General features: G+C 36.4%; 1 protein-coding gene across 4 annotated transcripts in view; it reads left to right on the top strand.

Moving 5' to 3' along the window:
- The window catches only part of fgd4a (FYVE, RhoGEF and PH domain containing 4a), a 78,140-nt gene that overhangs the window by 41,340 nt on the left and 21,736 nt on the right, over positions 1-15,064 (top strand). For all 4 annotated transcript variants that reach the window (XM_083551899.1, XM_083551901.1, XM_083551902.1 and 1 more), the window contains exons 3-4: positions 12,847-12,984; positions 14,631-14,784. In XM_083551899.1, the coding sequence (XP_083408025.1) occupies positions 12,847-12,984; positions 14,631-14,784 (292 nt within the window). The remainder of the gene's footprint in view (positions 1-12,846; positions 12,985-14,630; positions 14,785-15,064) is intronic.

The following is a 15,064-nucleotide window of genomic DNA, read 5'->3' as shown; positions in this document are numbered from 1 at the left end:
TTAAACTGTAGATCATAACTTAGGGCCAACTCAAAATGTGCTCATTTCCAATAGATTACAAATTTACATTTGTAACCATGTTGCTTTACATGAGAACAGTTTTTCGGGGGTTTATTTCATTGGTAGTGAATATTTATGTAGTAACAACTTTTATTACTATTAGTATAATTCTTAGTAGCAGTCTAGTACTAAGAAGTAGTAGTAGTAGAAGTAGTAGTAAACAGTTTTGTAGCGTATATGTATTTTTACCTACATAATTTTTATATTATTGCCTAGCATGTGTAGATGCATATCATGACATAATCCCAAAAGATCCATTTCAGCTAAGGGTTGTGATACTACAAAACGTGGGAATGTCCAAAGGGCAATATTTTGTATATATACAGTTTGAAGCCTTAATTTGATATGCATTCAATCCATTTCTACATGCAGAATATCAAAAAAATGCCAATCAGTTGATGTTGTTAGTCACTAGACAGATTTTTTTGCTCCCACTTGACCTTGGACCAATACCTCATTTAAAAAAAATAAAGAAAAAAAAAGGCATAACTTTAACTACAAAAAAAAAAAGAGAACATTTTCCTTGCCAATTCCTACTTGAAATCTCAAAATGGTCTCCTTGAAGGTGAGTTCAGCAGATTATGTCAAATAAATGGCTGCTCACATCATCATCAGTAAACAAAGTAACACGTTTAAACACTAAGTACAGGTACAGTGTATGCAGAAAGTATTAACATCCCTTCACTTTTTTCCAAATTTTGTTATGTTACAGTCTTATTCCATAATTTTGTGAGTGAGTTTGGAATCTTTGCAAATGTATTAAAAATAAAAAAGGCATGTGAAAATTTGTATTTATTTAATTTATTTTTTTAAGTATTCACGGCCTGACATGACCCTTGAAACTGAGTTCAGGTGCATCCTGTTTTTATTGATCATCCCTGAAATGTCTCTACAACTTGATTGGAGTCCACCTGTGGTTAAATTCAGTTGATTGGACATAATTTGGAAAGGAACACACCTGTCTATACAGGTGTCTATACGAGGTCCCACATTTAACAGTGCATGTCAGCGCACAAACCTAACCATGAAGTCCAAGGAATTGTCTGTAGACCACCTAGACAGTACTGTATCGAGGCACAGATCTGAGGAAGGGTACAGAAAAAACTATGCAGCATTGAAGGTTCCAGTGAGCACAGTGGCCTCCATCATCTGTAAATGGAAGAAGTTTGGAATCACCAGGATCCTCATATTGCGGGCCGCCCGGCCAAACGAAGCAATCAGGGGAGATGGGTCTTAGTCAGGGAGGTGATGAAGAACCCAGTGGTCACTCTGTAGAAGCTCCAGCATTTCTCTTTGTAGAGAGGAGAAACTTCTAGAAGAATAACTATCTCTGCCAATCAGGCCTTTACGGTATGGCCAGACGGAAGCCACTCCTCAGTAAAAGACACATGACACCAAAAAGACACAAAGGCACCTAAAACGCGACTGTAGAAAGGACATTACTCATCTTAAATTCCAGTGCTCCTGTTAGTTCTCACTCTTCAGTGTTCTGGATTGTTTAAAGACTATAATCATACTCTTGATGTCACCCAAATGAGGATGGGTTCCCCTTTTGAGTCTGGTTCCTCTCAAGGTTTCTACCTCATAACATCTAAGGGAGTTTTTCCTTGCCACAGTCGCCATGGCTGCTAATCAGGGATAAATACACATCGTTCACTTTAACTGTTCAATTCTGTAAAGCTGCTTAGAGACAATGTCTGTTGTGGAAAGCGCTATAAAAAATAAACCCGACTTGACTTGACTTGAAAGGCTCTCAGACGATAAAAAACAAATCTTGAACTGTTCAGCCTGAATGCCAAGCATAATTTCTTAAGGAAACCAGACACTGCTCATCACCTGGCCAATACCATTCCTTCAGTGAAGCATGGTGGTGGCAGCATCATGCTGTAGGGATGATTTTCAGCAGCTCGAAATGGGAGACTAGTCAGGATTGAGGAAAAGATGAATGCAGCAATGAACAGATACTCATTGATGAAAACCTGATGAATGCAGCAATGTACAGAGACTCATTGATGAAAACCTGGGGTGACGCTTCATCTTCCAACAGGACAACAACTCTAAGCACACAGCCAAGATAACAATGGAGTGGCTATGGGACAACTCTTTGAATGTCCTTGCGTGGCTCGGCCAGAGCCCAGAGTTGAACCTAATTGAACATCTCTGGAGAGATCTGAAAATAGCTGTGCATCAACGCTCCCCATCCAACCGTATGGAGCTTGAGAGGTTCTGCAAAGAAGAATGGGAGAAACTGCCCAAAAATAGGTGCCAAGCTTCTAGAATCATACTCAAAAAGACTTGAGGCTGTAATTGGTGCCAAAGTGCTTCAAGAAAGTATTGACAAAGGCTGTAAATACTTACGTACATGTGATTTTTTTTTGTTGTTGTTGTTTGATTTTATTTATAAATTTGCAAAGATTTAAAACAAACTTCTTTTACGTTGTCATTATGGGGTATTGTTTGTAGAATTTGGGAAAAATTTTTTTATTTAATCTATTTTGGAATAAGGCTATGACATACAATGTGGAAAACTTCAAGCAACGTGTCCACATGAAGTAAAAGTGTTACAGTTTGTTGAAGTATTGTTCATCATTAGCCAATCAGATAGTCAGAGTGCATGTATTGGACTAAATAAAGACCTACTGCAAATGATAAACAGATTTGATATCAAAATAGAACTAGTGTGACCAGATTCACAAACTATATTCTAGCTGCATTCCCACTGCATTCCCATATCTGAAAGAAGAGCATGTTTATGTGTATTATATACAGGGATGGGTATGAAGCGAATATAGCATTCAGCAGTGAATTTATTCTATAATTATTGTTGTTGTTGTAGTTGTAAGATAGCAGAATTTAGAGTAATGCATATTCTATGGGCTGCTTTCAAACCAGGTGTGACATGAAGGACATGAAAATAAACTCACTGGGTTTTTTAAGCAAAAAGTTTGAATTACATTTTTGTTTTAAAGGATTTGCTTGTGTACAGTTGATCCATACTGTGTAAAAGATATCGATCAATGAGAATAAACACATGGCCTATTCCATTATTTGATTGACAGTTAACCCATTATGATAAGGACCATGAAACACAAAAATAATTTGTAAAATGAATGAAGATTAAAGACAATTTTAGGAAATAATAATAATAATAATAATAACCAGGCTAATGTCATAATGATGTCTTAATTCAGGCTATTGTTTAGTTAATAATCCACTGTTTTATTTTCTCTTTTATTTTGTCAAATTGCCATTGTCCTGCAACTCTCACACTGGTGTCTTATACAGAACTGAAGTCTGTTTTTGTGTCATGACTAATGGGCCACTTCCTTGTTCTTAGTCATACTGAAAATGCAAGTGCATAACACAGAGAGACATGTATGCATGTTTATATTTTTTATCTGTAATTTTCAACTGGCAGATAGATTTTGTGGTATTTGTGGTTTAGTTCAGTTTTTTTAGATAATACAGTATAGGAATAAGAGCATCATAAAGGAAATGAGTGAAGAGAAGTGCACAAAGTGTTCACCCACTGTTAAATATAGAACTCCGGTTTTGTGAACAGTAGACAATAGGCCTTATCATCATCACTAATGTACTGTTTTACTACATGCAGGTTTAAATGAAACTCTGAGTTAATCTTTTTTTTTTTGTGAGTTCTTGTTGTATATTCTATTGATAAAGTAAGTTTCTGGTGAAAATTTAATGGTTTTAAATGGTACTACTTTTTACATTATTTACGCTATTTACAAGATGCCCTGATCAGGACCGACTTAATAATGATTTCATTTATAACTGCACTGAGCAGTTAAGGGTCTTCTCCAAGGGCCCAGCTTGGTGGTGCTTTGATTTGAACTCACGAGCTGATCAGAAGTCCTATGCCTAAACCACTGAACTACCACTTCCCCTAAACTACATTCATGCACTAATAAATGGATTGGACCATCTGAACCATGCAGTTTGGTTATTAGTGTTTAAGTGATATGACCTGTTTGAGTTGTGCAGAGGTAGTGTTTTGTTTAGTTTTTTCGCAAAACCTTAAGTTCCACATCTTGTAACTAGATTAGATCAGAAATTTGCCTTTTTACAAATACTTAAAAAAAATCTGACAGACAGACAGACAGACAAACAGACAGATAGATGGATAGAAACTGTAACTTGATGCTGCTCTACATGCTATCTGAAATCCACTTGAAATCCATGAGCATTTTCACACGCAAATTGAATGATGAAACATCTACATTGTATTTGGTATCGAAAATCAGTATAGGATTTATTTTCTATATTTCTTTCTAAATCTGGTTATGCCGCAACACATTTTATTAGACGAGCATGTGACTTTATATCAAGTTCAGAACACTGCCTTTCGCATGGTTGAACTTGTGAACTTGTGTTCATGCTCTCTATGTTACTACCACAATGAAAATGAACTGGAAATATTACAATACACAATAGAATTTAGTGAGCATCAAGTCATTATACAACTCTAGAATGCAATAGCATCTCTAGAACTAAAGGAAATCCATGGTCGAAGTAATATCACATTTTTTTCTGAACTTTGATGTGAGCATCAGAATCTTTACCTAGCGATTTATCTGGGGAGTTTTTTTGGTGCTGCAGCATCATTGACTGATTAGACAATAGCACTATTTTTTGGTCCTAATATTGTGGCTGGTGTGGGTTTTATATGAAAAAATGCCCCATATCTTAATACTTTAGCTAGCCATTTTGATCTTTACTCAGAATAAACTTCACAACTGAAATATGAGGCAATCTAGATGCATATGTGAGCATGGAGCATTATATATAGATTGTATCAGATATTATAACTGTACTATAAAAACATTGTTTGCTGGACAATCAGCTTCATGAGCAATCACTCCAGTAATAAGTGATCGTCCCTGAAATGTCTCTACAACTTGATTGGAGTCCACCTGTGGTTAAATTCAGTTGATTGGACATAATTTGGAAAGGAACACACCTGTCTATACAGGTGTCTATACGAGGTCCCACATTTAACAGTGCATGTCAGCGCACAAACCTAACCATGAAGTCCAAGGAATTGTCTGTAGACCACCTAGACAGTACTGTATCGAGGCACAGATCTGAGGAAGGGTACAGAAAAAACTATGCAGCATTGAAGGTTCCAGTGAGCACAGTGGCCTCCATCATCTGTAAATGGAAGAAGTTTGGAATCACCAGGATCCTCATATTGCGGGCCGCCCGGCCAAACGAAGCAATCAGGGGAGATGGGTCTTAGTCAGGGAGGTGATGAAGAACCCAGTGGTCACTCTGTAGAAGCTCCAGCATTTCTCTTTGTAGAGAGGAGAAACTTCTAGAAGAATAACTATCTCTGCCAATCAGGCCTTTACGGTATGGCCAGACGGAAGCCACTCCTCAGTAAAAGACACATGACACCAAAAAGACACAAAGGCACCTAAAACGCGACTGTAGAAAGGACATTACTCCTCACAGAAGGAGGAGCTTTTTTTTTTATTTTATATATATATATATACATCTTAGGCCTAATTTTGCTCTCATACTTCAGTCTGACTGTGGTCTACACAAGGACAGGAAGGCTTGTGTGACTCTTTTGTTCTCAGTCTTTCTCTTTGGAGAGTATTATTGTCTGTTTGAAGGTGAGTGTAATCTGCTCTGTTGATTGCTTTTGCTTATTTATCTCATTAAAATGTACTCGATGGTCATTAGAATGATTCTCCGATGGTTTGCATGTATATAGATTTCCTTCTTCTCTTTGAATATTGCACAATTGTAAATTAAGCTCATGAGTGCCTTCTTTCTAAGAACGCCTGCATCCAGCGCACTTGAGAGCCGACTGAGAGACGTTGTCTGGTTATTAGTTTCTAATGTTCCCCCCTTTTTTGACTAGCTTAAACTATCCTGGTCTTATCTGCATGTGTAGGTGTCCACCAGTTCCTCGGTGTATATCCACTAGAATTATAGATTCCAAAACGCCTTTTCTTTAAAGTCTTTGTTTCTCACATGCAAGATTTTGTTGACTTCATCAGTCAGTTCTGCATTCTGTTCAAACTTGTGGTCATTTCCTTTTTTTTCACAAAGTCAGAGTTGGTGTGATCTGTACTTATGCATGGTAGGGTGTTGCTTGTTTTTCACTTGCTCGAGTTAAATCTTCCCAGTAACACAGCTGTCAATACTAAAAGCTTCCTTGTAGCAGATAACCAAAAAAAAACCCCACAAAAACAAACAGGTAACTTGCTATTGTCCTGTTTATGTTCTGTTTGACTATCAGTTTTTTATTTCCTGATTAATGATGGTTAGTGTTTAATCCAGGAAAAAGTTCAACTGCAAATCTTTTTACTTCCTGGTGTAGGTGGTTGTTTAAGTCCTCTATAATTCAAACACAAAGGGAAAAAAAGCATGATCAGGTCATGATCGTGATTTTTACAATCATGAATGTGTTCCCCTTCAGACCAGCATGCAAAAGCTCGAGCGTGACAGCATGACAGCCAATCAGGAAAAGTGGTCCAGTGAGAGAAGTACAGTAAAAGGGAATAGCATCCAGTGCACAGAGAATGAAACTAAACTGTTAATTTCTTTCCTTTTTTTTTTCTTTCTCTGTTCCTTTCGAGCATGTTTCACCTGCATGTTCCCAGATTGAGGAAAGTCAGAGTGGGTTGCTATGGCAACACAGTGAGAAGCATGTCCATGCTTTGGAGTTTACTCTCATAAACACACACTGCTTTAACATCACTCTTTGTAAGTGTTACACTTTACACTATCTGACAGTGAGATGAATGAGGAAGTACGCATGAGGAAACACTTCTGGGTTGTCAGGATCAATTGTCTGAAAAGCCTTCGAAAGATTTTGTCTACAGATGAAGGCGCACGGATAAGTGCTTTGCACCTTGTCTCTACTCAATCACGGGCTCCGAATTGCAGAAAAGAAGGCATTCATGGTGTGAGTGAATTCAAGGCATTTATGGTACGTGTAATTGGCTATGTATCATTTGCTAATGATAAGAGGAAGTAGTTTTTTTATTTGTGTCTGTGTGCGTGTGTGAAAGTAGCACTTAAGTGCAGCATGTTTTTCAGACACGTTTCTCATAATGGCGAAAACACAATTAGCTCCTTGTGATCGTAATCTTAAGCTCGGTTTTGGCCTTTGCTTGTCATTTGACACAGAAATGATATGCTCCAGTTCTAAATGTCAGTCGTAATGATTCGGAATTGTTCAAAATGTGTTGATTTCTTGTAACAGCATGACTCGAACAGTGTCCACATGGTTTATGCCGCATAGTGCTGGATGTGTCACATGATTTGACCCAAACTATAAAGAGAGTATTGTTGTTTATCAAATAATAACTGTTCTATTAGTTTCTAATCAGTTTATTCATGAAGCTTACTGTAAGGAGGCTGGTATTTATTTGTTGCTGTGCAACAGTCAAAAATAAAGATCTTCCTTTAGTTTTCCAGATGTTTGCATTTCACAGTTTATTATTGATATAATGAGCAATTGAAGTTTTCCTGAGCAATTTAAGAACTTTGAGGATGTATTAGGGCTGTATATCAGCAGTCTACTACAATGGTTCAGCAGGACAGGTTGCATGAAGATTTGCATTAAAATGCCTCGACAATGATGTCATAATGATGGAAATATGGGATGGGTTTCCTCTTGAAGCTGGTTCCTCTCAAGGTTTCTTCCTCATACCATCTCAGGGAGGGTTTCCCCTCAACCCGGTTGCCATTGGCTGATTTATTAGGAATAAACTTACAATTATAAGGAATAAACTTATTGGCACTAAACTTATACACTCTTTTCAACAACTTAATAAATGCTCTATCTCTGTAAAGCTGCTTTGAGACTATGCTTAATAGTTAAACGTGCTATACGCATAAAAATGTATTAAAATGAATTAAGCAATAACAATAACTACCTTGTGTAGCTGTTACATAAAATGGAGCTATAAATAGATTAAAAACAGTGCTGTTTTATTCAAATAAGCAAATGCGTTAGTGCTATAGTGCACTTTTTCTGTGCTTGTTACTTGCCTTTTGTAATGTTTTATCGATCGTCTATTAAGAAAAAATCCACCTTGAAGCTTAAGAATCAATCCGACATCAAAGTGTCATTCAGTGCCCTCTATCCAATCTCCTAATGTGTTCACAGCAGACTCAGCATCTGCATCCAGGCCGTGGAAAATGTCCTGCTGGCATTTAGATGTGAAGGGAAAAAAAGTTAATTTTTAAACATCTCTACGGCAGAGACATGGGTTTACTCTGTATAGATTTTCCTAGCACATGCTAACCCGGATACAAACGTTATCACAGAGCAAACACAGAGATTCCCCTCAATGCTAAATCACATATCACATATTTTTCCTTAGACCCAAAAACACAGAATCCTGTTTTAGCATGAAGCGTGGGACATCTGTATTTTTATTTATTTATTTTGCGCGCGTGTGTGTGTGTGTGTGTGTGTGTGTGTGTTTGTGTGTGTGTGTGTGTGTGTGTGTGTGTGTGTGAGAAAACTGCTTTGTGTTTGTCTATTTTCCACAAACTGTTCCGAGATTAGAAAGATACAAGTTATTTACATTCCTTATTTTCCTTGGTTCTCAACCCGTTCCTGAGAGCCTTAAGTTCGGTCCATTTTTTATTTTTTTTTATCTTTTCTGGATCTGCAAGTGTATAGTTATACTGGACCTTTTTAAGTGCAAAACCTAAAAAAACTTAAAAACCAGTCATCACTCCTGGAGCATTGTGGGGAAAATTGCACACAGCTCTTTACCAAATACAGAGCCAATATTGTTTTTTACAATTTATATTTAAATCATTATCCTGATTTTAACTTTGCATACAAGAAAAAGACTTTTCCTCTAAACAGTCCAATAAAGCAAAATTATATGAGCCAGAGATGGTGCAGGAGAGTCTCAGGGGTGCATTGTTTCATTCTCGCTTCTTTCCTGGATTTATAATCCGCCCAGGAATGTAAGTCAGCTCACTTGATTTTCAGAAAGGAACTTAGTAGGCAATAGGCAGTAGGTTCCTGCTCTAACTGAACCAGTTTCAGGGTCATTTTTCACATCATCTTGTCAGATACGAGAAGTCCTGTAAGTGTGATCCTAGTCACGATTTCAGTTTTGAATTACAGACAGTTTCATGGTCACTTTTTTTTTCAGACGATCATGACACGTATCATGCTTTCACACCAGAAATGCTTTGTGTCACAGGTACACACATTAATTTTATTCCGTACTGTATGACCGTACTGTTGTTTTCAAACTTCATTATTGATCAGGTTGTAGATTGTAAAGTTGGAGCAATAGCATTATCAGATTAACAGAAGCTGGTAGAAAGGGAAGGTGGTGTCTAAATACTGCATTATTACATGATGAGGGTTTTGGCATCTGACCTCTTTCTTTAAATGGACCATTGGAAGCACTGATAGGTTGGCGTCGGTATGGGAGGCCTCAATGTTATTGGCCAAGCAGCAAAGAAAAAAAGGGAAGGAAGAGACTTTATTAAGAACTTGAAAGCAACAATTTGTATACTTGAAAAGAAACTGGCTAGACATTACTGTAATGATTTATATCAGGATATTTGCAAATACGAATTTCAGGTACATGATATAAACAATAAAATAGCTGAATATGCATTATTTAGATTACGGACTAGATTTTTTTGGAGGAGGTGAAAAGGCAGGCAAATTCCTTTCCAGACAATTAAAACAACAAATTGCTGCTAACATTATTCCGGCTATTAAGAAAGGGAATTCTATGGTATCTCTGACAAAGGAAATAAACAAGGTTTTTCAGGATTTCTACAAACAATGGATACATCTTCAGAAAGAAAACAATAATAATAATAATAATAAAAATAATTCTCTCTAATATAAAGTTATCTAGAGTCTTAGAGTCTCTAGACCATTTCATTACACAGGAATAGGTAAAAGCTGCAATAACTCTTATGAAGTCTGGCAAATCAATGGATTTCCAACAAAATACTACAAAAAGTATGTTGACATATTAGCCCCAATATTAACAGAAGTGTATTAACAGAGGCATTTAAAACTGTTACTTTGCCAAGTACAGAGTAAAGGGGTGAAGGAAGGGATAGAACACAAGTTAATGCTATATGCAGACGATATTTTGTTGTCATCTCATGACCCTCTTAAATCTTTATCTCCATTAATGAGAATTATTTACTTATATTCTAATGTGTCAGGATACAAGATTAATTTTGAGAAATTTAAGGCTATGCCAATGGCTAAAACTTGTCATTTCTATATAGTGACTCACTTTAACTTTAAATGGAATGAAGTATTTTGGGGTTAAGCTAACTCAGAATTTAGATGACATAATGGTGTTGAATTATGACCCAGTGTTGTCAAAGATAAATAAAAAAATAATGTGGACAAATGGAAACAACTTGGGGCTACCTCTGTGGGGCAAGGCTACCACAGACTGTGGTTAAAATAGTTGTTGCTTCACAGTTTATATATATAATAATTATATATCCATGATGATATCTGTGAACATCCAAGAGATATGATTATCTTCAAGAGATATGATAGAATTATCAAGGATTTTCTATTAGAAGGAAAAAGACCCCGAATTAAAATTATTAAGCTGATTTCCCCAAGGGACAAAGGTGACCTTGGATTATTGGATGTACAGATGTATAATTTCTCTTTCGAAATGGCTAAACTGGATAATCACTGAGGGGAGACTGATGTTGAGTTGGACTGGATCAAAATGGAACAGAAACTGGCTTTACCGTTCCATCCCATTGGAATTTTTCGCAAAGCTCTGGAGCTAAATGGGTCCCAAATCCAGTGATAATGCACTCATGACATGTCTGGAGTAGAGTTTACACGCTCACAGCATTTTACTGCCATTACAGTAGGGGCATAGAACATAGAGTATCTTTATATGCCGATGATATGTTGTTGTACCTTCAGATCGTAAGTATTCCACAAGTAGTTAAGATACTGACTCAATTTGGAACATTTTCAGGTCATAAATAAAATTTTTCAAAAAGTATGTGTTTCCCCATAAACAATAAGGGCCTCCATATTTCGAAGAACGATATACCATTTCAGTTGTCGGTATCAGGTTTTAAATATTTAGGGATAAATATCACACAGGGTTAGTTAAGGCGATAAACTAGATCTCAAAAAATGGAACTTGCGGTTTCTTTCTCTTGCAGGAAGAAATAACTGTGTAAAAATTACCATTTTACTAAGGCTCTTGTATTTGTTTTAGTGTATCCCAGTCTTTTTTTTTTTAAGAATTTACACAGTATGATCTCATCATTTGGTGGAAAACACCTAGGATAAGGAAAGAATTTCTCCATTGGTTTCCGAACCCGAAAATGTATGGTGTAATTCAAAAGCAAATTCTTGTACTTCTGCATAAAGCTTTAGCTTTATCCAAATTTCCCCTTTGTATTTTATTATATACACAGTCATAGCAAATACCCTTAAGATTTGGTTTTAATTCAGACAATGTTTTGGTTTTAAAAGACTTGGACTCAGTCTTCAGTCAGTGGCAACAGTTGGGTTATTGTCAAAATCAGTGATCTTTTTATTGATAATGTTTTTGCCTCATTCTCAACTCTCTCTTCAAAATACAATCTGCCAAGGTCACACTTGTATAAATATTTTCAAGTTTGTCATCTAATCCAAAACCATTGTCCCACATAACCCTCTGTTCCTCTTAGCACAGGAATGGATGCAGTTTTTAATACTCCTTTACATTTCAAGTGAATAATTTCTAATATATATAACACTTCTAATATATAACACTTTTATGTCAGTAAAAAATATGAATCTGAACAAAATTCATGCAGAATTGACAAAAGATTTGGGAGTGGACATATCAGAGTAAACCTGGAACAATACATTACTTAGAGTCAATGGAACAACCTCCTTTACTCGCTTAGCCTTAATTCAGTTCAAGGTCTTCCACAGACTTTATTACAGCAAGGTTAAACCGTTTAAGATATACATCAATGTAACTGACACATGTCGCTCTGCATGTTGCCGCTCTACTAGAGCAGATTTGGCTCGTATGTTTTAGACTTGCCCCAGACTGTTTAATTACTGAATGACTATATGTCTGCGGCATATATCAAGGATATTAAGCCTAGTTTTGAAATGGCAGTTTTTAGAGTACCTGAGCAAGGTTTTTAAAATATAAAAAAGTAAATATTCTCCTAGAGGATCCACCAAAATGTTTTATTTAGTATGGACTCCAATGATCTCATATTTTAAAAAAGGAATAACTATTCCCCGAAACTAAGATTAATAGTAAAATTAAAAGGCCTGTGCACATTGTAACGGGTAATGCATTCAGACACAATGGACTAACATTGTTGTTAGGTATTTCCTCATTGTTTGTAGTGTTAAAACTTTGAGATTTCTGGGTTTTTTTTATGTTTGTTTGTTTTGTTTTTTTTTTTTTGGGGGGGGGGGGGGTGATGAAAAGCATTGTCAATTCTTTTTGTATGTAATGCTTCACTCTGTTCTTTCTTCAAAAAAAATATGATATATATATATATATATATATATATATATATATATATATATATATATATATATATATATCAATTTGTCTTTCCTCATTGTCATGAAGAGTGTCAGGTGGCTAGTGCTGACACAGATTTATGTGAATATGAATGCTTTCTAATCACATGTTTAAATGTAATAACTGTTACCCACCACTTACATTATTGCTGTCCGATTAAGCTTTGTCTCATTAGCCTCCAGACAATAAAACATATATATACAAACATATATCTCACTCTTAGATCCTGGCAGTAGAACTGCAGATCGAACCAGTCGAAATGAGAAACGGCGTCAGGGAAGCAGGGCGAGTGAAAGAAGCTCCACAGGAGTAAATGGAAAAGGCTCAAGACGACAGCTTCCTCAGCATATCAAACCACCAGGTAAAAAAAAGAAAAAAAAACACACACAGTCACAGATGTTATTAATTTAAACCACAGCTTGTACACGCCTTTATGCTGTATCACAGTATTAATTAGTTTTAGGGGTCGAAAGTTCAGACCTTCATCTGAGCCATGACAGACATGATCATGTAAAAAGGATTCATGTGTCAGTAAATAGTATGCACTGGAAATACTGAAAATACAAGTCAGGCACTGGGAATGTAGAAATATTTTATTAATAAAATAAATAAAAAAATGAAGCATCTGGTTTTTATTTTATTTATTAGTTATTTTTTATATTTGTAATTAATTTATTAATGTATTTTGTGCTAAAGGGATTTTTGCAGTGTTTTTTTATGATTCTGTTTGGTCATGGACTGTGAATAAAAGCATTTGACTGTCACACTGTGAAAAAATGTGTATGTGACAAATAAAACGCGAACTGGATTTGCATTCGAATTGCATATATTCCTTTTTAGTATTTGATTATAACTTATTCGTTTAACACTGCACTTCTGTTGTGCTCTAATGGAAATATCTCAGCATTTTCAGGGATACCCAGGAATAAGCAGCTGGCCACAATGCAGCAATGGTTTAAAAAAATAATCCTATATTAAAGCAATCATTTCTCAAAGACCTGTCCAGCTGTTTCCTACAGTGATTGTGGAGTTTGGGTATGGGTGTGGAGCATGAGGGTTTACTGGATTATAGTTCATGGCTCTACCAAGGAATCCTGGTTAGAGTTTACTCTAGATAGTGACCTGTCATTAAGAGTTTGATTTGCTGTGTAGAACTGGAGAACTGTTCATGGTTTGATGAAAGAAGGTTGGGTTTAAATTAGAAGCTTACAGAACCGGACGATTTATGTGGGATATCGTGTCACAGAATATTTTAGGCGATTATTTACGATGAAATGTGGTCGCTTTCGGTTTTCTTCTCCTTTAAAAAAGCATGTGAACGTGGTTTACGAGCCTTTTACAAACCTTGTTTTTTATATCTCTGATTGCTCTGATTTCTGAACAAAGCTTTGATTTTGAATTAGTGACAAAAACAGTAATGCATAGAAGATTGTACCAACTTTGATAGAGTATTGAATATGTACGGTGTGATTAAAGACGTTTTTTTAATTGTGGTTGATTACAGCTAGATGGATAGTATGGTGATGCGTATAGTGATGTATTCTGTGTAGGATGGATTGCTAACGAAGGCTCATTACTAAGCACTAATTAAGGGCTTATTACTCTGCACTTGATTAGAGTGTATCATTAAAGTGTCCAATTAGCCTCATCATTGTGCCTCGATTGGTAAAAAGCTTTACAACTACCAAGCAGACTCAGGCAGAGTCCTTGAACTGAAGTCTGGAGTTTTGCTAAAGTGTAAACAGAGATTGTGTTTGAACAGTGTTACCTAGTCAGAGATAAGATAGGAAGTGGTCACTTTCTGTTCATAGTTTAAGGTGAGATTAAAACGCACAGGATGAGTACAGATAAGCGTTAAAGTGACTGCAGCTGAAGTTGTTTCTCACATTAATACAAGGCTTCTAAGGATATCAGAATATGACCATAGTCCTATCTTGGGATACTTTTAAGTTTTAGAGGAATGAATGAATTATACGATCTGTGTATTTCTCTGGTCCTGCACTATAGTGCCTCCTAAACCATCACACCTCCAGACTCCGGTGATCGAGCTGTGTAAACCACTGGGCAGGAGCTCACCCTTTAGCTCCAAGATGGAGGAGGGAGGAGGAGGAGGAGGAAAAGGCAGAGTGTCTAACCTCATCAACCACTTTGAGGAAAACAGGTACATGTGCAAGGGGCAGCTAATAGGAGTGCTGCAGGCTTTTCTGCTTTTGTGGTTTCTTGCTGGTCTTTTTTGCTGCTTCTGCAAAGCTATACAAATGCTGTTAGATGCCTGTTGAGCAACATAAACAAGCACTTGAGTTTAAAGCTGAGCACTTTGCATTATTTCTTAGTTGTGTTGTCATGTCTTCTAGTGCAGTAGTTCTGAAAGACTTATTACCAAGCAGTGTGGGATTTTGTATATTTTTCCAATGGTGGAACTCACAATTTACTGTTATTGT

The sequence above is a fragment of the Silurus aristotelis genome (genome assembly GCF_946808225.1).
Source record: "Silurus aristotelis genome assembly, chromosome: 10".
NCBI classification, from domain to species: domain Eukaryota; kingdom Metazoa; phylum Chordata; class Actinopteri; order Siluriformes; family Siluridae; genus Silurus; species Silurus aristotelis.
This window is presented reverse-complemented; position numbering and strand designations above follow the sequence as displayed.